We start from the raw sequence: 21,662 nt of genomic DNA on the forward strand, positions 1-21,662 counted from the left end.
GTTATGTGACCTTGGGCAAGTTAGGGAACTTACGTCATCTCTGTCTCCCTCAGTGTCCTGTAAGATCATGAGAATAGTTCCTGCCTGGTAGAGTCGTTAGGTTTAAACCAGTAGACAAAGGATTTAGACCAGGACTGGCATGTGTTAGGAAGCACTTGCCATGACATGTCACTGAGAATGCAGAGGTAAAAAGGACACCTCACCTCCCAGTCTAGTTGGAGATACAATCATGTAAACTCATAATTTCATAATTTCTTAAATAGAGCATTTTTACACAGTGCGCATTACTTAAGTCTTGGTGTACTCATGTGAGCTATTGTGAGGATTAAATGAGAGCATTTATTAAATTCATAATTTGTTAAAAAGAACATTTTCTGAGAACACAGATGCGGGTTTGAACTTCTAGGCTGTCAGGATTGAGTTTACAGGAGAGGTCCCCTGTGAATCCTGAAGGGTGAGCAGGAGCTTTGGTAGCAAGAGAGTGAGGCTGGGAGGAGTGCAGGTGGAGAAATGAACGCAGCAGGATAGGAATTCCTGTAGGAATGGAGAGACTCCACATCATTTATGGCATGATTGCCACCTCCAAACAATACATTGGGCCATTATTTCATATAAAATGGCTGATTTTCTGAGAGTTGGAAACATTCCTGTTTCTACTTAGGAAGAAAATATCCCAGAGCTAAATAAAAATTATTTTTTGAAGTATACATAGAATGATACAGCAGATACAAAGAGAACTTTTACTGTAGGACTAAAGGCTACATAGACTATATAAACCCAACCACATTAAGCAAAGTGAGAGAACTACTAATGGGGTCAAAGCAGTTCTATCACATTAATTTACATGAAAACCTTCTTTGTGTCAGAATTCTTTTTAATATGACACTTGTGTATAAAATAACATTTTGACCACTCAAAAGGAGTACATACTTTAAACAATCATTTAACCTTCTGCAAAATGATTCCCTTCCTAATTCCCATATGTGATAATACGTTTTCATTTTAGCGATTTCATTAATAGCTACTGACATTGTTGCAGAAGAGAATGTCCACCCAGTAAAATAGGCATAAGATATGTTAGTCTACTTCTGTTTGCACAAATGAAAGTTATTTACTTGCATAAAAGATATTCTTCCCACTTCCTAAGTTATTCATGTACAAAGAAATAGTCTTTTTTCCCCTTTACCATTGAATCATTGACAATGACTAAGCTTCAATTAACAAATAAATTGTTAGAAACAGTGGTGTACAGTGTTTCCTTCGCACCTACTGAAAACTCAGTTTTTATTTTCTTGCTAAAATATTTGAATCACATATCATAATTTATATTTTAAAAGCATTCTTTATTTAAAATATATCTTGACATTCATTAATTGAAACAGCTCATTTATAAGAAAACATTTTTGTTAGCATGAATGAAATTTGAGAGAAAAAGTGACAACTTAAAAGTAAGTTTTATAATCCAAATACTAATAAATGAGAGGGGAAGTGGGATGATAGTAAATCCAGAATGTTATAGGATAAATGAACTTAATCTATGGAGAGTACTCTTGCTAGAAGCAGAAGAAGGGAGTTCTTGAACATTTTGAAACACACTTTTGTTGGTATCACTTAGCTTGTACTTAATGCTTTAAGAGCCCTAGAGATTTTAGTTTGGTTTGGCTTTGCTTTACTGTGGTAGCATTTACCAGCTTCTTCAGTTCTGCCTAATCTTGGTTTGCATGTAATATGGCCAGCTCTTATAAATATATGTAGATGGTTTTCTAAAATGAAAAAGAAACGGGCTGGTCACAGGAGGTGGAGACTTGGGATGGATGGTTTTGGCAGCATCTGAATGGAATAGGCAGCTCTTGTATTCCTAATGTACTTTCACACACTGTAGCTTTAAAACAGAAGCAAGTTGCTGTGTTGTCGCCAACCAGATAGCAAAGTGGAGAATACTCTTGGTTCACACCAGGGCAAGGTACTTTTTATACTTGGCAGTTTAGTTCTTTTATAAAATCCAATTCGAAACCTGTATCAGCAAATTATCTTAAAAAAGAAAAAGAGCTATCAATTAATTGCCTTATGAATGTGATCAGAACCTCTTTCAATTACAAATCTTTAAGTAAAACATGGAAACAATAATGGAAAAAATAAAGAACTCTTCAGACAGATATAATTGTATATGATAGTTTTATTGGCATTTTAAACTACCTTGTAGTTGCTAAAGTATTTTACATTCTACTTTCTTTGTAGGGAAAGTTAAGCATAATTCTGATTTTTTAAAATCTAAAAGTCCCATTTGGCACCCAAAAATTCCATTTCATATGTATCACTCAGTTATTTACACGTAATCCTTCAGATTGTGTGTGGAATTGTTCTCGAGCTGTGTGTTAGAGATAGGCTGCTGCGTGGGTGGGTCGAGCCAAGCTTCTGGATTCCTTTTTATACAAGAGGTGCAGAAAATCATGCCAGAGATAAACAACAGCATTGCTGAAATGAATCCGATATAGATAGCTCCTCCAGGTTCGTGTTTGTTGCTTTCTGGAACTGTCAGATCCAGAAAGTTTGCGATGATCTCCTTTGTGTACCACACTGTCGGGATTAAACTAGAGATTCCTGCAGACATGAAACAGACTCCTCCAGCAAAGGAAGCATGGCTCTTGGTTTCTCTGTCCCCTCCTAAGCGAGTACATTTCATTCCTACTGTGGAAGTGCAGATCCCCAAAGCAGACAGAACACACGCCAGGACCATGGTGGCTCTCGCAGCCTGCACGTGGATGGGGAGGGACAGAATGGAGCGTTTCAGGGCACAGCTGAACATCCCGGTGCTGTACCACGTACAGTCCATCCAGAGCCCGTGCAGCTGCACAATGGCTGTTATGATGTTGGAGCCCACATCCACATTCACCTTCCAGTTGGGCAGCAGGGTGGCTGTGAGCACTCCAGAGACCCCAGATAAGGCCAGGATGAAAGCAAGGAGCTGGAGTCCTGCTGAGGCCATGATGTTACTGTTTAGTCTGTCCTCTTAGAAAATCCTGATGCTTAACGATGCTGGCTGTCGTATCTATTTCTGTGCAGTGGAGAACCAAATAACAAAGCCTAAGGAAAGAAGACAAAACCAGGATTGAGGGAAAGAAAGTGTAAGTAAACGAAAGGCTTCCCTTTAGAGTAGGAGCCAAGAACACACCTGAGTACCCCCCTTCTCCAGCCCCCAAGCAGATGAGGATGCTGTAGGCCGGAGGAGAAAAGCTCCCACTGGGCCTTGAAGACTGGTCTGAGTGATATGCATGGGTGGTGTTGACACAGGGCATAAAGAAAGCAGTTGCCCACTTAATTCTTTTTAAAACTCAACATATGCTGAAACTGTAAAGTGGACATGTACCTTGTTAGGAGATTTAGACATTTGAAATTCCAGCTATAGTATCTGATAAAGAATTTTAATAGCATTATAGGTTTTTCAAATGATTTTATTTTTAATGAAAATGGTAGGTAATAAGAAAATAAATTAAGGCCACCTTTTAAAGATGGTTTATAAATACATTTTAGAAAAGTATTTAAGAAATGGCTTTCATAAACAGATCTTTATGACACACCCACAGAGCCAGGCACATAGCCCATGCGAACCATTTGAGGAGGAAGGAAAGCAGCAGAAAGAAGTCTAAGTCTCTGGCATGGTTATCCCTAAGTTCTAGCTAATACTGTTTGCAAAATCCTGACTGAGGTTAGTACTTGTTTTACTTCAGGAACCTGGTACTCAAAACAATTAAGCCACTGTTTTTTGTATATAAGAACGTGAGGTCCTTTCTAACTGGGACTAGAATCATTTCCTGGCCAAAATGAAGCCGGCTATTCTAAACAATTCAGAAGTAGTGATGGCAGATCTCAAAAATACATACCAGAAATAACCACACCGTTAGTTGTATGTGAAAGGATACCCAAAATAATTTAACCCTTTATTTTCTTTGTTTATTTTTAAGAGCAAGGAAAAAACTACACCTACTTTGTGGCTTGGCTGTGTTTTAAGAAACAAAAAGACTTCCGATTCCATCTTTCTATTCCTGTTCCCCCATCTAGCCCATTTGGCACTGCTTACTGCCTTCTTTGAGAAAAATGTAATGGTTTCTGAAATACTGCAGTACTGACTTTCGTTGTTGTTCTGAATTAATTTTGAGTGATATGATGAAGTGGCTGTATCGTGATTCATAGGTATTTCACAAAAGGCAATACAGGCTCTTGAGTCAAAAACACCTGGGCCAGTTCTTAGCTTTATACCTCTCTGTGCCTCAGTATTCTCTTCTGGAAAATGGGAAGGATTGGAATACTTCTTTCATAGGGTTAAATAAGTTAATACATTTTAAGGGCTTTGAACAATATTTAAGCCACAGAAAGTTCTCAGTAGTTTAAAATTGACATCATTATTAGTATTTGTATTTCTTGTGTATTGTGACATTTGATGTTTAAAATTATTTGGATCTTTTCCCTTTTTCTCATCCTTCCTTGGGCTGATTTATTTTCATAGAATCTTAGAGCTGAAAGAAACCTCAGACAGACAATCTCAAGCATCCTCGTTTTTCAGATCAGGATGTTCAGCTAGGATATCACCCCATGCTGTACAGTCTTCAGCAGCCAACCTGCAGTGTTCAGATCTCTCTCCACCCCTCCTACTCACGGGATCATCCCGCATCGTTTCCCCCATTTACCGCAACACTTCCTGCTAAAATCTCCCCCCCATGTGTTTCCCGTGGGAACCAGGGAAAACACTACATCTGGAGGCAAAAAGCACCGTTAACTGTCTATTTCACCCACTCCCCTCCCCACCAGGGAAAAAAAGGACTGTAGAGGAAGTTAATAGGGCAAATGGCTCAGCTTCAGATGACTCAGCAAGGAGATTGATGCCTGGCTTTGGTTAAATATTTGAAATAGTACTAATCCATTGCCTATTTAAATTTAAAGTACAAACTTTGCATAGCTACAAACATTGATTCTCTAAGACGTTAGATCCTAGACTATCTGGATTGTGCTGTTCTGTTTTTGTTCATAATCTGAAAATGTAAATCTTACCATTTTAGAAAAGAATTTCCCTGGGATTTTAAGTTCTTAAGAGTCAGACTTATCTGTAAACATCAGTGTGCTTAGGATTCGCCTGGTATCATTCAGTTAGTTTCTTTTCTGTTTTCCAAACTTAGTCCAAAATAGAACAAAGTTAAAGTTTCTAGAAAAAAATCAAGCACATGTTTACAGTTTTATAATAGCTGTTTTCAAGTTTAGGTTTTAGCATTTCGGACTCTAGCCAGCTTGCTAAATTACTGCCTCCGGACCATTTTCACCTTAGGGATTCTTCAAGTGTGGGGTTGCTGTAACATTTTCTAACAGCATCTGCTTGCTCACTGTTCTCTCTCCCTCTCTCTTTCTTTCTACTTTGAATGAATAACCTTTGTATGTTGTCAATCTATGTTCAGCTTACCAATTATAATCCTTTTCTTCCCATTAACCAGTACATTTTATAACTTTCAGTATATTTCAGATGTGAAGACAGTTTGTTCATCATAATTAACAAGTACTGGCAGTGATCAATTACAGACAGCCAAAATCAGTGTAAACAATATGACATTGCATTTAATTAGCATAGTGCTTACTTACTGTTGAATATTAGATTCAAATGCTTTTTTTCTTCATAGAGAACTTAGGTAGAAAGAATTTGTTCTCCAAATGAAGGTCACTTTCTGCTCATACAAATATACTGGCATTTTGGCTATGTTGCAATTTACCCTCCAGCCACAAGCATAATACCATTTGCGGCCTGTTCTCTCAAAATTTCTATCTCATAGAGAATGAAGACACACTTTGTTCCAGCGGCTGTGGTAGTGGTAGAGAAATACTGTGAAGGCAAGCAGAAACAGAGGGGAAGGGGTCGCATGTAAAAACTTACATGATCTACAGTGAAAACTCTCTCATGGTCCCAAAACACAGTGCACACAGAACAGAACCAAGCACGTTCAGTTTTTGAACTATTTGCCAATAGAAAGTCTGTTGTAGATTTCACTAAAATGTAGTCAGCTTTCCAGACAAGATTTATTTATATCAAAAATAATATTTAAAAGCAGATTTACAACTTATAATTCAAACTAAATAATACTGAAATACCTAGTCTTAGATCTCTAAGCCTTAAGACATGTTTTATTTACCATACCTTTCGTCAGTAGCTTTCACTGTCTTAACTCCTTCGGTCAGTTGTCTTCAAATTAACCTCAGTTAGTTATGGTGAAGAAAAACCATATACGTGAGGCTTATTTCAGAAATTCTGGATATGTTTATAAAGCTCCAATAAGTTAACTTGAAAAAAGCAAATAAAGGACAACGTAGAAATCTGAGAAGTAAAAACTGCTGATGGTGTTAGAAGATAAATACCAGGTTCTCCATCTCATTTTTTGAGATGTGGGAGAATTAAGAAAGGAGAGGCGGGGAAGGGAGGAAGTTGTTGTTACAGCAGGATTTGTTGAAACCTGAAAGCTAAAAATGCTTTTGTGTCACTGTACAGAGGAGGAATTATTTGGGTACTCACAAAAAGGCCTTCTTTTCTTTTAATACTATGTTTTAGTCACATAGTTATAATTTATTTTTGAAATTTTCTCTATGTTGAAAGATATAATGTATTATTTTATGTCCTCTGTTCAAGAATGTGGCCTGAAATATTTTTAACTATGTCATGCTTTACAAATGAGAGTTGAGACTCCCTTTTTTCCCTGGTATTCTTGACTTGTCTGGAACCTGAATTCACAAAATTGTTAACTTTCAAAAATAATCATTCAGAAGAAAGTTTTTTAAAATATGTATTTGTTTTCAATAAAAGAAAAAAGAAAACCCAGCAACAACTTTTGACGAGAATCTGATCACTGACCCTACAGGTATTTGTGTGTGTGTGGTGCCCTGAGTTTTCTTGTTATTCCTTCCACTTAGAAAGATCTGTGGAGTATAACTATAGAGATTCAGGAAATGTTATGAATAAATTACCCAAAGTGATGTGATGAGACACAGCAGATAAGACGGTGAGCAGATACTGAGGTCGTAGCCCATGAATAATGGTACAGATGGATTTCACTGCCATCCTTTTGGGTTCTCATTTTTTTCTTCCTCAGTAAGTCTTATTCTACAAGCTATAAATTCATAGCCATTATACAGAAAGAAGATAAATTGATTATTGGATTTTTAAATTTAACAACTGTTAATCACCATGTTAGACTTTAATCATTTGTTTAAAAGTAGTAAATAAACAAACACGTGTTTCAGTTATCTGGATTTTTTGTTTTTGTTTGTTTTAATCCAAAGTTTGACATTTAGCAAGATACTGTTTTCCTCTTTTCTAAATCTAACATCTGTGGGTTTGCTTTTTAGCCATAGTGTTGCTTACATGTTAAGTCTTACCTCTCTAAGTCGTTATAAGCTTTATGTGTACTGGCTTTGTTCTTTTATTTCATTTCATGGGAAATACAAACAATTCAGTGCATAAATAAATACTGGAAGAAGTTGAGTTGAATTGCAGACACTAGTAGTCACAGCAGTGTCATTAGTGCTGCATCAGAAGAAACCTCACCAGGGCCCTCCAGCATCCCGGCTTGTTTTGCTAGTCACCATGGTTGTTAGTGCAGACATAAGCTTTGTGAGGCTGACTGACGGCAAGTGGAGGGACCCAGCTGCTCCCCACTCCAACCTCTAGCATAAGGAAGCTCGCTGAAGGATAAATGGGTTAAGCATGCTTTAATGTACATTTCTATTCTCAAAACATTTTGATTATTTTTTTGCCTTGATGCAAACAATAATCCTATAAAATATTAATTGCCTGCTTTAGAAGGAAAAACTGAAATGGAAGCAACTTTCATTAGCTATAGACCTTTAATGAAGGCAGAATTTCTTTTATAAAAAAGGAGCTAGGAAAGTAGAAGTGTAAATAGAAATGTAATCTTTATCAACATTCTTATCTACTTCTGATGTGGACATTAAAGGAATATTAATCTTTTAAGTCCAGAGACTCTCCTAGATGAGTCTTATGACCCCTCAGCTTAAATCTCTTGCCCGGCCCTCTCCCCTGAACTCCCAAGTTGTGTTTCTGTCTGCTGACTTGGTGTCACTGATGGATAGCTCCGACCTGTCGTGGCACAAAACTGAACTCCTGACCATCCCCAAACTGTTCTCCCCACGGTTTTCCCGTGTTCATTAGTGGCAAATCCTTCTTTCCATTTGGCCAGCCGGAGATCTTAAAAGTCATCCCTGATTCCATACCAACATCCCTTCAGTCAACAAGTTGTTTTGTTTCTGACTTCAGACTAGAACAAGAACCTTCTACCTCCGAGCCCCTCTTCTGCTTCCACTGTAGCACAAGACCTCTGAGGTAGAAGGTCAGCCCTACAGGGCAAGGACCTCTCTCTGTTTTGTTCATCGCTGATTCCCCTGCGCCGGGAGCAGTGCCTGGTACATAGTAGGGATACAGTAAATATTTGCTCAATGAATGAATTCAGAAACTGACTTTAAGTATATAATGTTAAACTATAAATTGCACTTGAATGTTTAAAAATATTTTATTTCTAAACAAGACTAGAATTTTAAGTAATTTTGGAACTCTAGTTTGTCATCTTGCTAATAATAATATCTACCATTTATAACCTGTTTTCCATATGCCAGGTACTGCTTAATGTGCTATAATACTTAATTCTCAAAACAAACCTATGAGATAAGAGGAATTTTATAGATAAGAAAACTGGCCAGGCGCGGTGGCTCATGCCTGTAATCCCAATACTTTGGGAGGCTGAGGCAGGCGGATCACCTGAGGTCAGGAATTCAAGAACAGCCTGGCCAACATGGTGAAACCTTGTCTCTACTAAAAATACAAAAATTAGCCGGGCATGGTGGCACACGCCAGTAGTCCCAGCTATTCAGGAGGCCGAAGCAAGAGAATTGCTTGAACCCAGCAGATGGAAGTTGCAGTGAGCGAAATCATGTCATAGCACTCCAACCTGGGCGATAGAGCGAGACTCTGTCTCAAAAAAAAAAAAAAAAGAAAAGAAAAGAAAACTAAGCTGCAGAGAAGTAACTTTTGACTAAGGCTGTAAAATGAGTAAATTGCAGGAATGGGGTTGAGGCCCAATACAGCGATTTTTGAAACCTTGACATACTGCATAGCACTGCCCCACCTCTAATTAGAAAAGAATGTATTTGCAAGTCCCACCTCTCTATGGTAGTTTATAAGCTATGGAAACAAATTAACCCAGAAATCTCTGTAGCTTTACATATTAGCGTTTACTTCTCAGTTCCTGCAAAGTCCGCTGTGGGTTGAGTGATCGCAGTCCATCTTTCTTCTTTAGAATGTTTTCATTTATCTTTAAGCAGAAGTGACTTTAGCTTCTCTTAGTGTGTGCTGTTGCTTAGTGATGTTAATCTGGATGTTCAGGCAGGCTTTTATTGTCTTTCTGAAAGAATCAGTAATTTAACTGAGTATTTTGGAAATAACAATACCACACCTTCCTGTAGAGCTTAACAGTTTATAAAGCATTGCACTCCATCGTCTCATCACTGGATCCCAGTAACAGGCTTGTGAGAGAGACCTCTACCCTAATCAAAGACCTGGGGATCGGGGTTGAGGGGAAACACTTTGGTGACTGACATTTTCTTCAAGAAAGAGTTTGAAGGCCACCAGTAGAGGCAGTGGGAACCATCAGTGTTTTTTCGTGGTGGAATTTGTGGTTTACAGAGCACTTGGCTATGGTGTGGAGGATTTAAAGAGATCAAAACTGGAGACGGACGGACTCTGGGAGGCTGTGGTAATGGGAGCGATTAAATAGAACTAACTAGATGAGTAGAAAGATTGCATAGGAAATGAATTCAAGATAAAGGGTGTTCATAAATTCTGCAAATATAATTAAATATATATATATATATAAAATGTAGTCAAGGGCATCTTCAGTCTGTAAAAAGAACCCAAAATTTCCTGTCTACATTTTGAAAACAAATTTGTAGAAGGGGCTTTAGGCTTGTATTGGTTTCAGTGGACAAATTACAGAAAAATCTAACAGTAGACTAAACTATAAGGACTCATTGTTTGGAAGTCAATACTGTTCAAGGTTAGTTCTGCAGTTTGAAACTCTTCTTTAGGATTCCAGTTCATTCTGTTTTTCTGTTCCTTCAAACTGAACTTTTCTTGACTGTGTGAAAGTTGATGATACAAATTAGGTCATTCTTGTCTTACCCAACTAAATCAGAGTCAAGGGGCCAGGAGAAAAAAGCACTCAGGGCACATAGCACCATAGCACCTGCTCCAAAATTTACACTTTCTATAAGCCTAGCTGCTGAAACAGCCTGCTGTAACACCAAGACCAGTTTTACCGTAGCTGCTGGGACCACCTACTGTGACTCTAAGACTGGTTTTACCTGCTGTCATCACACCAATCAGAGCTTGCCCACACCCAAAAGCTTCTCTAGTGCCAATAAGCTTTCTTTCAAAACAACACATAACATTTCTCTAATAACTCCCAACCTTCCCTTTGTTCTTTGGACACTCCAAAGACCACCTGGTCTGTGTGTAGGCCCTGAATTACAATTCTTGCTTCCCAAATAAAACATTGAATTTGGAGATTTGTCTCTATATTTTATTTTTACTTCAACAGCTATGAGATGGCTGCCTCAGCTGACCCTTTCATCAAGAAGCACCGTATTCTACGGCCAGGCGTGGCGGCTCACGCTCATAATCCCAACACTGGGAGGCCAAGGCAGGTGGATCACTTGAGGCCAGAAGTTTGAGACCAGCCTGGCCAACATGGTGAACCCCATCTCTACTAAAAATACAAAAATTGGCCGGGCGTAGTGCCACCCGCCTGTAGTCCCGGCTACTCGGGAGGAGGTGGAGGTTGCAGTGAGCCAAGATCACGCCACTGTGCTCCAGCCTGGACAATAGAGTGAGACTCTGTCTCTAAGAAAAAAAAAAAAGAAAAGAAAAAAAAGGCAGCAAAGTATTCTAGAGTTCTCTTCCCCTCTCCTACCCCCACCCCAGACTTTGCTTTAATGTCTCAGTTTCCAGAACTGGCTCATTTGGTCATTCTTAACTGTGAGCGAGACTGGGGAAGTTTGTGTCTGGCTTTTCATCCTCCCTGGTGAGCTGTACCCAGCAGGGACTCAGGCTGGCTTTGGGGGTATCACAGGGCTCTAGCTGCACTTCTGGCCTCCAGGATTTGAGTTGACTGTGTGATACTTTCCCAAGCAACTGGGATTGTTCCCCAAATTTGTGATTCTCACTTCTGCCCACACAAGGGCTTTGGAAAAGCCCCGAGAAGCTCAGGCCCAACCCAGTGGCTCTTATTTTTCTGGGATGGAGCCCCATCCTTGTGTTTTTCAAATGCTGTCCACTTAATTCTAATGAGAAATTGGGGTTCTGAATTTAAAAAACAACGTTGTGATGGTTAATACTGAGTGTCAACTTGACTGGATTGAAGGATACAAAGTATTGATCTTAGCTGTGTCTGTGAGGATGCTGCCAAAGGAGATCCACATTTGAGTCAGTGGGCTGGGGAAGGCAGACCCACCCTCAGTCTGGGTGGGCACCATCTAATCAGCTGCCGGTTCAGCTAGAATATAAGTGGGCAGAAGAATGTGAAAAGAGAGACTGGCTTAGTCCTCCAGCCCACATCTTTCTCCTGTGCTGGACGCTTCCTGCCCTCAAACATCGGACTCCAAGTTCTTCAGTTTTGGAACTCGGACTGGTTCTCCTTGCTTCTCAGCCTACAGATGGCCTATTGTGGGACCTTGTGATCGAGTGAGTTAATACTTAATAAAGTCTTCTTTATATGTAATTCCATTAGTTCCGTCCCTCTAGAGAACCCTGACTAATACAAATGTTTTTTCTTGTTTGCTTTCCATTCAACCTTGAAAATAATGACAGTTCAGAGTAAGATAAAATAGTTACCTGTTCCAGCCCCACAGATTTAAAGTGATTTGACCTAATCCTAAAATAATGTTTTTCTCCTGGCCCAGCCTTAGAAAATTAACAGTATCAGCTATGAATATACGAATGTACTGACCAAGCATCTTCAGTGTGATGTCTAGTCCGTTTGACAATTATGGTTTGTTATGAATTACTATATTTGTATGCATGTTTTATTTCTCAGTCTTTTAATAATATTAATAGCTTTACCAAGTACCGTCTGAGTTTGTTTAGATTGCAAGCCTCTCTGAGGTCCTGGCTTCGCTCTGAGGGACTGGAGTTGCTCAGGACCTGCAGCACTAGGGTCCAGACCCTGGCAGTTGCCAATGTGCTGCCACACCCATGGCCGGGCTGGGCAGCCTCGAAGCTGCCTCAGGCAACTCCTGCCACATCCACAAACCAAGCGGGAGCACAGCCCGGGACAGAAACACAGGGCACCTCCAGATGCTGCTGCTTCACAGACACCAAGGTCATGGCTTGTGGAAAAGGCCTGGTTTTAGGAAGGTCTTTTCCCTCTGATCATCTGGGAACTCCAGATTAAATATAACAGAAAATCTTTATACAACAATTGTCAATTCTTATTCCATTTTGTGCTTTCTTGAGGATACACGTGCATCTCCCTGAAATTGTTTAATCTCTTAGAACCAAGAGACACTGACTCATCTTGTTGTTGTTATTACTAATAGGTATAATTTACATACATACATATGTCCATTTACATAATTTACACAGTAAAAAAACTCTTCATCCCCCTCACCACATTTCTTAGTCTTATTTCTCATTGTTATCTGCATTCCTTGTCACTCTCTTGGCCTCAGTTCTTCCTACCACATCTGCTCTGAGAGGAAACACTGTGGGACTGCTTAAAATCTATTCTTTTTTTATGATCTCAAGAAGAAGGAGAAAAAAACAAAGATCTGTAGGAAGAAAAAAGGGTGAGGACAGAACTTCTGCAGAAATAAATATTGTTACAATAACGCAAATTGTAAACTTTAGGATAGGTACTGACTGTGTAGTTATCTTTATTGAACCAGTTGGTTTGAAATACTTAGAATGCTGTCAGCTTTAAGGTTTTACAGTGGAAATTCTTTCCTTAAATTGGCTTTGGGACGTGGATCACAGGTAGAGTAAACCAATTCTGGGAAATTTGATCTACATTCACATTTGTCAGTATTTTCTTTTTCTATGACATGCATAATTATCATATCATAGGCATCAGTGACTTGCTGCCTCTACCTGGGATTCTTCTTACCTGGGAAACTTGTAACCTCGAGACCTGCAATGTCCTAAAGTGGACTGTCATTAGCTTGGGGGAGGTACTTGAAGAGCAGGCAGACCCTGGAGGGTGGGGAAACCAAGCATCCAGAGGCACTCATCTTGCTCTGTTGTTTTACCCAACACTGAAGTGACTCTCCCAAGCCCCTGTCCTCCTGTGTTCCATCTTGTGGTGCCTATAGCCTGCAAGATGCCATACGCTTCCTGTTCCCAACTACCCAGGTCTGCTCGTGATCATCCCACTTTGAACTTTGAATCCTTCTTATATGTTGTTCTTTAAAGTCTTATTGATTATTCCCTGTGGTCTTTTTTTCCTTTTTTTCACTAGCCCTTCTGTTGTCTTAAGTTATGGCTGTGTCTTGGCTGATTACGTAGTAACTTCCTCATCATTTTTCCTCTCCCCTATCTCGTCCTCTAATGGTCTTGAACACCATGAGCGTGTTGAATGAAGACCCTTTGGTAGACAGTGACCAGTATTGTTTCTGCGTCTGTGCATGTGGTCGTGACTTAGCTTTTGGGCATATGATAATCATCAGGAACTGAGTTGTACATTCTTCAGTGTCATCTGTATATCATGTTGATTACAGTTCTCAGTTGTAATATCTAATATCTAAGATTTAAGGTTTAATATCTCCTTAGCCCAGGTCCCTTGTGAGTTCCAAGTGCTGCTCTGAGCTGATAACCTGTCACGTCCTAGACACCCTGGCCTGGAAACTAGGACATCAGCTTCGGGCCTGTTATGGCTAAAGCTGCTAACACTGAGAAACAGTCTTAGTTTGTTACAGTGTTGACGTATAGGGTTAGAAAGGCAAATATTTAAATTCATTTTAAATCCTTTCATTTGAAATTTTAGTAGGTCATTTTGGTATACTGATAGACTGAGTTTGGAAAAGGGCTGGCAGCATTGAACTAGAATATTTTAAGTACTTCTAATGCCTTTGTACTGATTTCTTTTTTGTAATCAAACCCATTAACAGACTTAAAACTCAAGGAAGAAAAAATAATAGTTGTAATTTTAAATAAGCATTCAATTATAAGTAAAAAGCATTTTTGTATTCGTTACCATAGTTACCAAGCAGTTTTCCTATAGTTCTAGAAAAAATGGGCTCCATCATTCAGAGTAATTCTGAAAGGTGCCTTTGGGGGAAAGGGAGAGGAAGGGGTGGTACAGGAGAGGTCCTCGCCGTCCCAGAAGCAGGAGACATAACTGGAAGAGCTTTGTTGACACTGAGTTTTACAGACTCTCCCACTAAATAGTAACTGCATTTCTGAGGGGAGTGCTGTTGTAGCTGGGACGTGATGTAAGCCAGCTTAGCAGGGTACTGGAATTGTATTCAAACTTTAGAAGTCGACTGCTATAGTTTACATGGAGTACTGCTATATTTGTTCAGGATTTTAAAACCCAAGTGAAAGTTAGACATTTCCTGTATTTACAAATATCAACTATATCTCAAAGGAATGAAATCAGGCAAACAAAGATGATGCCAAAATTAAAAATATAAAGAAGCTGAAAGTGGCAGTTTCTGTACTGGAAGGAGAGTTCATCTCTCTGTATTTGTGCTTTTGGTCTTAATAATTTTTAAGCCTTATGTAGAGTTTTGATAATACTTCATGGCTTTAGGCCTAGGCAGGGATTAGATTTTATCTCAGATTTTGCTAAGAGTATTTTTTCTGGAGACTAGCAGGCTGCTAGTAAGAATTGCTAGAATTGGGCTCTGTGTCACTGGGAGAACTGGAGTTGAAGGGTTACAGGAGATGAGTCCTGGATGATGGGAGGCAGGGATGAGGGCACCAGGGAGCTCCAGGGATGAAAGGGGAATGGACAGTCCAGTGAGAGAAGGCTAGTGAGGTGCAGAGAGTGGTCAGACACATGCCTGACAGTTGGGGCCACTTCTCTGTACAAATCGGGAGGAGGCAAGGTAGGCAGGATAGTGCAGGGTTTGTGAGAAGGAACCTAACATCTGAAGTCAATGGAACTGCGGCTTGCACTCCGCCATTCATAGATCAGGTCTTGGTCTTCTTTTTCCTTCCCCAGAACTGCCCTGAGCTGAAACCACCTTTCTTCTCTCCCTATAGCTGTACCCCCACCCCACCTAAACCCTGCGTCCACTCCACAGCCCTTCATCTTCTTCAGTCCCTCTTTCCCTGATGACCACAGACCTCTCCAAGCTAGACAGACACTGTTCCATGGTGTGTTTTGTTAAGGTCTAAGGGAAGTCCTGTAGGAAGAGGTAGTTGTTATTAAACTTGAGGAAACAGATGAAACAACATATAGCACACAGTTCAACACACTTACTAAAATGTATTAAGAGCATTTGGCATCTTAGTGAAGTCACTGCTCATAACGACTGTTCCACCATAGAATCTTCACAAGAACAGCCTGGTGGACTTCACCAGAAGGCTGATGGATGTTGTGGGTGGGCATTTGGGGTGTGGAAAGGCTGCTTGGCACGTTCTCAGCCTGCGTCAGCCCACACCGCCCCTTACCACCAAAGCCTTCTATTTCCCATTCCATCCAGTAGGAGCAGCTGTAGCTGACCTGAAACCTTCGGGGACAGGGTCATTGATTGTTTCAATAGGTAGGTGCAAGGTCTCGGGGGTCCGGGTCCCAGATAACACAGCTAAGGCACCACAGGCTCCTCCCACAGCACATCAGGATGCATGAGGCTCAGCACAGCTTATTTTCACTTTCTTGTCCGTAAAGTCTCACATCATATTCAGTTGTTTTCCTTCTACCCTAAAATAAACACAACCAGAAAAGCCACTCTCCGATCTTCATCTTTTTAAGGAATTATGTGGCCACAAGGATCTTTAGAAGCAAGTCCTCTTAAGAGAAAATGACAACCCCTGTGGGATTTCCACAATAGAGTTCCTTTGGAAAAGCAGTGGTGCAGCCCACACCTCCTAAATTGCCCTACTCTCTTTGCCTTTTGTTGAGTCTGTATGAGATCCTCATTAACAAGTTTAACAATTCCTGGACACTGAGGCTTTTGTCAATTATGACGAGACTTCCCATTTCCTAGACCGTGGTCTCCGTCAGCATTTTTGTGTGTGTCGTTACTGTTTTGACTCCATTTCCCTCTGTCTTTAAATGTTTTTCCTTTGGTATTTGAATGTGTCCTTGTGAATTACCATGAGTCCATTTTTGGAACAAATCAGGGTGTAAATCTCTTATCAGTTATGCCTGAAAAGTTGTATCTTCTGACAATTAAAGAAGCTCCACAGCTGGCAGTAGTTTAAACACTATCAAACAGTGACTTTTTTTTATGGTTTCCATTTTCAATTTCAGTCCTGCCTGTGCCTTTCGGGGCATTTAAAGTTGCTACTAGAAAGTTCTGTGGCTTTTCAGACTACAGCTGATTAATCAGTGTCTACCGAAAATAAGTGGTGTCTGTCTGAGAAGTTTAGCACTGAGTGGTCCCTGGGGGCCTGTCTGCCCTCTCTCCGTGTCTTGAAACTGCTGCTGCAGCCTATTTTTTTACTCATTCAAAAACTAAAATATTCTAATGCCACCTGTTATCTGCTGACTGACTTGAATGATTTGGATTGATTTTTAAGCCATTGTGAAACTGTGTTTTAAAATTAAGTGACCATCAAGCACAGGTCTGGTGGATGTCATTAGAGAACAGGTGCAGCCAGCTGATTTCTCCATGTCATTTGCAAATCCAGAATGTACCATCTTCCATGCCTAGAGATGACACTGAAGTACATGGAAGAGTCGGTTTATGAAAACAGGCTGTTGACAGCCCATCCTCCTGTTTAATAAGGATGAGTTGATTGATCACACTATGCCACATATCATGCCACAGAATGATAATATGTTTGCTTACAATGAAGGTGGACGTGGGCGTGGTGCACTTCACTCCCTTGATACAGCCCAAGATAGAGCAGCCGTTCAAGCTGGTGGAAAAAGTGGTTCAGAATGTATTTCAGTTCCGAAGGAAATACTGCCATCGAGGGCTCGGGTAAGAATGCCTTTTCTTCTCTTCAGTCGTAGTCTTCTTTATAAAATCCTTAGGCACTTTTTAAGAGTAAGAACCTTGTTTGCTCTATTGTTAAAGCTCTGAGTATTACACTGAGTTCAGTCCTGTGACGGACAAGACTTCACTGTCACTGAGGAGAGAGCAAAGACTTGCTAGACCTCAGGTGGCCGTCACAGGGTGGCTTTACCATACACACAGCCTGGAATTGGGGACTGCACAGCTCACAGTGGCTATGTACCGGGGAGCTCGTGGTTCCCCAGTGAGGACTCGAGACAGATAATAATGGGTTTTTTAAGTGCTTGCTTTCTTCCGAGTTGCCCTGTCTCTTCTTTAAGGACATACTTGAGAACTAGGAAGCAAATGTGACTTCTGAGCAGCCAAAATCATCGCGAAGTCCTCACAAAAGCACATTTCCATCTCACAGAAAGTGGCTGCTCCCAAGAGGCTCACAGGAACCACTGGGAAAAGCCAACAGGGCGCGGTGGTCTAGAGGCCGCCCACCTTGATGGGCTCTGAAGGACCACAGCTATGTTGCAGATCCAGAAAGAGCCAAGAAGCTGTTTAGTCAGGCCCAGTGATGGTCTGCTTAAGAAGGCAGGAAAGTGTATGTTTGTCAAAGATTTCCGTCTCTGATCATCTATCCATATTCAGCTGTTGAAAGGGGCTCAGCCGGAGAGGCACATATTTCTCAGTTTCTAAAACCTTCTCACATGGCTTCATTGTAATTCTCTCCTTCACAGGGTCTGAAGTGTCCCTTCAGCACATGAAATGACAGCAGATTATTTTAGGGGCCGGCTGGGCATCAGCTCCTAAGAGCGCTGCAGCCCACAAAGCCCATTGCCGAGGATACCAGATGGCAGAAGTTAGAGCGTCAGCCTGCCACTTGTGGCCTCTAATTAAGCCAGGATTCCCACCTTACCAGCTAGTTCCTCCTTCTCTAGCAGAGACTTGAGGTGCAGAGCTGGTGACAGAGATGCCACTGGCCAGCCATTTTGGTGCTAATTAGAACAAAGACAGCCCTGTGGCTGCAGCCCTCAGCTACCGTGCGCTGCTGGTGAGGGAACAGAAGCTGGATTTCGGCTCACACTTACCCCTCATGCACAGCAGGACCCACACAGCTGTACCTGATAGCCCTGATTCATGGGGAGGGGGAACACAAACCTATGTCCTTTTATGTGCTTTTGGAAATCCTGGAATTGGTCTGAGCCTAGAGCTGGCACTAGCGTTTCCAAGGCAACCCCCCAGCTAAGTGAAGGGTCCTATTCATTTCAGATACACCATCCTCAGGACAGACATGGACTAGATACTGTGCCATCTGGGGTAACAGGGCAAAGTTCTTTGACCTGTTGGTGTTCTTCACATGTTAGAAACCGTCATCAGGTCCTCTTTGCCATGAAACTGAACTCAAAGGTCTGTCACCCTGAAACTGTGGGGGACAAGCAATTCCTTGTTGAAAGGACCATCAGCCTATAAGCAACATGCAATCTCCCCGACCATGACACCTTCCAAGCCCTTTGGGATGAGCTCTGTAAGAACCCTGAGACTTGAAGAAAAATGCAATCCAGGCCTAACTCCACAGCGTTTCAAGCAGTTCTGCTATTTATTTTAAAACAATGGTTCAATTCAGATAGGTGAAATTTAAAATATATTCTCTACTTCAAATCAGTTTTAAAGATGCTTGAAAAATAAAAAGAGGGATAATTATTTATATTTTCCTATCAGCTATTTTCAAACTTTTAGCAAAAAAAAGTAACTCTTTTAGCATGAAGAGTTCTATAAAGGCTGATAAATTCAAATTCTAGAGAATCAAAACTGGGGATTTGTCACACAAGAAATAATACAACTTTCACATCGAAACATGAGGCAAATCAAGCTTATAGTTCTACAAGAACGCAGCTGAGCAGATGTTAAACTTACCTTAAAAAGTGCATGTACTGATTGAGCTTTGGAGAATGCTTTCCCATTGTGGGCTTGCCTCGCGCATCAGGTTAGAGCTGCCTCAGTCGTGGGCCGTGCCTGTTACCTGGTGCTATATAATCCAGGAGGCTCCTGCCACTCCCTCCAGCTGGCAGTAGTCAGCAACTGTGTTGTTTTCAAATGAGGGTTAAAAGGTGTCATGATTGGTGGAATTTAAGTAAAATTCTGATATTTCTCTCTTCCCTTCAGAATGTTATTCCCTGAAGCGCAGCGCTTGGAAAACACGGGCAGGCTGTTAGAGTTGGCAGACATAGACCCTACTCTTCGGCCTCGCCAGCTCTCCATCTCACACTTTAAAAGCCTCTGTGAGGTATACAGAAGAATGTGTGATGAAGACCCACAACTCTTTGCATATAATTTCAGAGAAGAACTCAGGCAAAGAAAAACCAAAAAGAAAGAAAAACAGGATGACGCGAAGAGTTACAGACTCTAGCTGCTGCCTGGGGGCGAGCAGCCTACCAGATGTCGATTTGCACTACGTGGAGCTTCTTATATGGGTACTCTTTTGTCTTTACAGAATGACAATAAAAATGCCAATGACCAGATGTGACTTACTTTCCTTTTACTATACAGCTTGGCAGAGAAAATAAATATCATCAAATAAGATACAGTACAAGCTTTCTTTTAATATATACTGTATAGATATAACAGGTTTAGTATAAACAGCATCTATTACAATCTTACAAAAATGAAGTATCTGCACATTTTGCCCCTAAACCACATTAAAATAACTTAAATATGCTTTAAATAAAGCAAAAACTGACAGCTGAAAGAAAATGCCCAGAGGATTTTAAAAAATGACCCTTTGAAAACTATTAATCACAACTTCCCCAGCCTTACTTTTTCCACATAACTTAAAATAATTAGAAGGCAATTTTAAGGATTCTAAATCATTTGATACCTGCTCAAAGTGGATATAAACTAAGTAATTTACAGATTCTGACCAGTTTCTTCTAGGTTTCTGATCCACAATAAATTAAAATAACTTAAATCTTTACAACCATTTCGTGGGAAAATGTATACTGCACAAAACCCAGGAATGAATAGTTTTTTTGCAATTTCCACTTTACCACCAGTTTAAAAGTAAAATGAAGAATTTAACCCATATCTGGATTGAATCGTACTATGATTTTCCATGGCTCTCTGTTTCATAAAAACACTCCTCATTGACAACAGATGTTAAACTCTGGACACTGAATTCTCGCTCTAGAACAGAATTTAGATCGATGGTGGCATTTTCAGATTGACTGTCAAGGGACTGGTGACGGAGCTGTGCCTTGAGCAAAGTTCCTCTGTCCCTCTTGGTGCTGTTGGCTTTTCGTTTGATGGGGCAGAAGTGCCCCCGGACCAGTTTGGGCTGCTCTCCTCCTTTCCGGCCCTCGCCCGCCTCCGGGCCAGGCTGCTGCTCAGCCTCGGGGTGAACATCTGGGTCCTCAGAAATCCTCAGTCTCTGGAACTGAATTTCGATGTCTTTAGTAGGGCTGCCCCGCTTCAGAGTTTGATGGTGGTCATCATCTTCATCGCTCAGGATGTCACTCTCTTTGATGAGATTGTCGGCAAAATCTGCCAAGCCAGGGTGTGGGTATTTCCCGGGAGAAGCAGTCTTGGAGTCCTGCCTGCCCTCGGCCGTGGGGCAGCCGCTGCTCTGGGTGCCGCTGCTCAAGCTGCCCTCGTCTGAGTCCAGCAAGGTTCCCTTGCCAGTCTCACCAGTCCACTCGTTGCTGGAGGAATTCTTCAGGACTTTTAAAGACCTGGATGAAGCTGCAGTGAGAAAAACACATTTCGCTGTGATACAGAAACAGGTTACACAATGTGTAATGTTTGCCTCAAAGCCTGTGTAAGATTTAACATCTTAATTAAGATTTTATTTTATGATATGACTTCAGGTAGCAACTATCCTGGTATTTAGGCAAAAATGTAGCTACTGAAAACATGGAAATTTTTGACTTCGGTTTACAGTTGTAAGTTGGGCAATTCAGCATTTTTAGATTATCAGAGCTCAATTATTTAGATAGAACTAGACACTAGAAACTACTATATGGGCTAAGATTTCCTATTTTGCCAATGAGTACATTGAAAAGTTAATTGCTAATAAATCTAGGCTCCTTTCTTTCACTAAGGTGCTTTGTAATTTGATCATCGAGATCACACCATGCATCTTCTCACTTTGTGGATTTCCCTCGCTGCTCAATTAAAAGTAGAAAATACTCCTCCCCCTCCCCCCTTTTTTTTTAAAGACAGTGTCTTGCTCTGCCACCCAGGCTGGAGTGCAGTGGTATGATCTCCACTCACTGCAACCTCCACCTCCTGGGCTCAAGTGATCCTCCCACCTCAGCCTCCTGAGTAGCTGGGACTATAGGTGCACACGACCATGCCCAGTTAATTTTTTTTTTTTTTTTGAGACGGAGTCTCACTCTGTCGCCCAGGCTGGAGTGCAGTGGCCGGATCTCAGCTCACTGCAAGCTCCGCCTCCTGGG

General features: G+C 40.9%; 3 protein-coding genes across 4 annotated transcripts in view; 1 reads left to right on the forward strand and 2 right to left on the reverse strand.

Moving 5' to 3' along the window:
• The window catches only part of TFB1M (transcription factor B1, mitochondrial), a 69,754-nt gene extending 49,959 nt beyond the window's left edge, over positions 1 to 19,795 (forward strand). For both annotated transcript variants that reach the window (XM_011964379.1, XM_011964378.1), the window contains 2 exons: positions 17,063 to 17,190; positions 19,375 to 19,795. In XM_011964379.1, the coding sequence (XP_011819769.1) occupies positions 17,063 to 17,190; positions 19,375 to 19,618 (372 nt within the window). In that variant the 3' untranslated portion in view covers positions 19,619 to 19,795. The remainder of the gene's footprint in view (positions 1 to 17,062; positions 17,191 to 19,374) is intronic.
• Positions 2,162 to 13,478, reverse strand: CLDN20 (claudin 20). The gene is made up of 2 exons (XM_011964377.1): positions 13,203 to 13,478; positions 2,162 to 3,084 (listed from the first exon to the last, which is right to left on the reverse strand). The coding sequence occupies exon 2, from the start codon at positions 2,984 to 2,986 to the stop codon at positions 2,327 to 2,329; it is 660 nt and encodes a 219-aa protein (XP_011819767.1). The 5' UTR covers positions 2,987 to 3,084; positions 13,203 to 13,478; the 3' UTR covers positions 2,162 to 2,326.
• Positions 19,796 to 20,232: 437 nt separating the features above from the next.
• LOC105527879 (T-lymphoma invasion and metastasis-inducing protein 2-like) overlaps positions 20,233 to 21,662 on the reverse strand; it is a 564,729-nt gene continuing 563,299 nt past the window's right edge. The window contains 1 exon segment of the mRNA XM_011964376.1: positions 20,233 to 20,946. Within this exon segment, the coding sequence (XP_011819766.1) occupies positions 20,309 to 20,946 (638 nt within the window). The 3' untranslated portion in view covers positions 20,233 to 20,308.

This window comes from Mandrillus leucophaeus, unplaced genomic scaffold, assembly GCF_000951045.1.
Source record: "Mandrillus leucophaeus isolate KB7577 unplaced genomic scaffold, Mleu.le_1.0 Scaffold698, whole genome shotgun sequence".
NCBI lineage: Eukaryota > Metazoa > Chordata > Mammalia > Primates > Cercopithecidae > Mandrillus > Mandrillus leucophaeus.

What these genes read in the sequence shown, in the direction of transcription:
- CLDN20 (XM_011964377.1), bottom strand. Translation starts at nt 2,986, where the DNA reads ATGGCCTCAGCAGGACTCCAGCTCCTTGCTTTCATCCTGGCCTTATCT.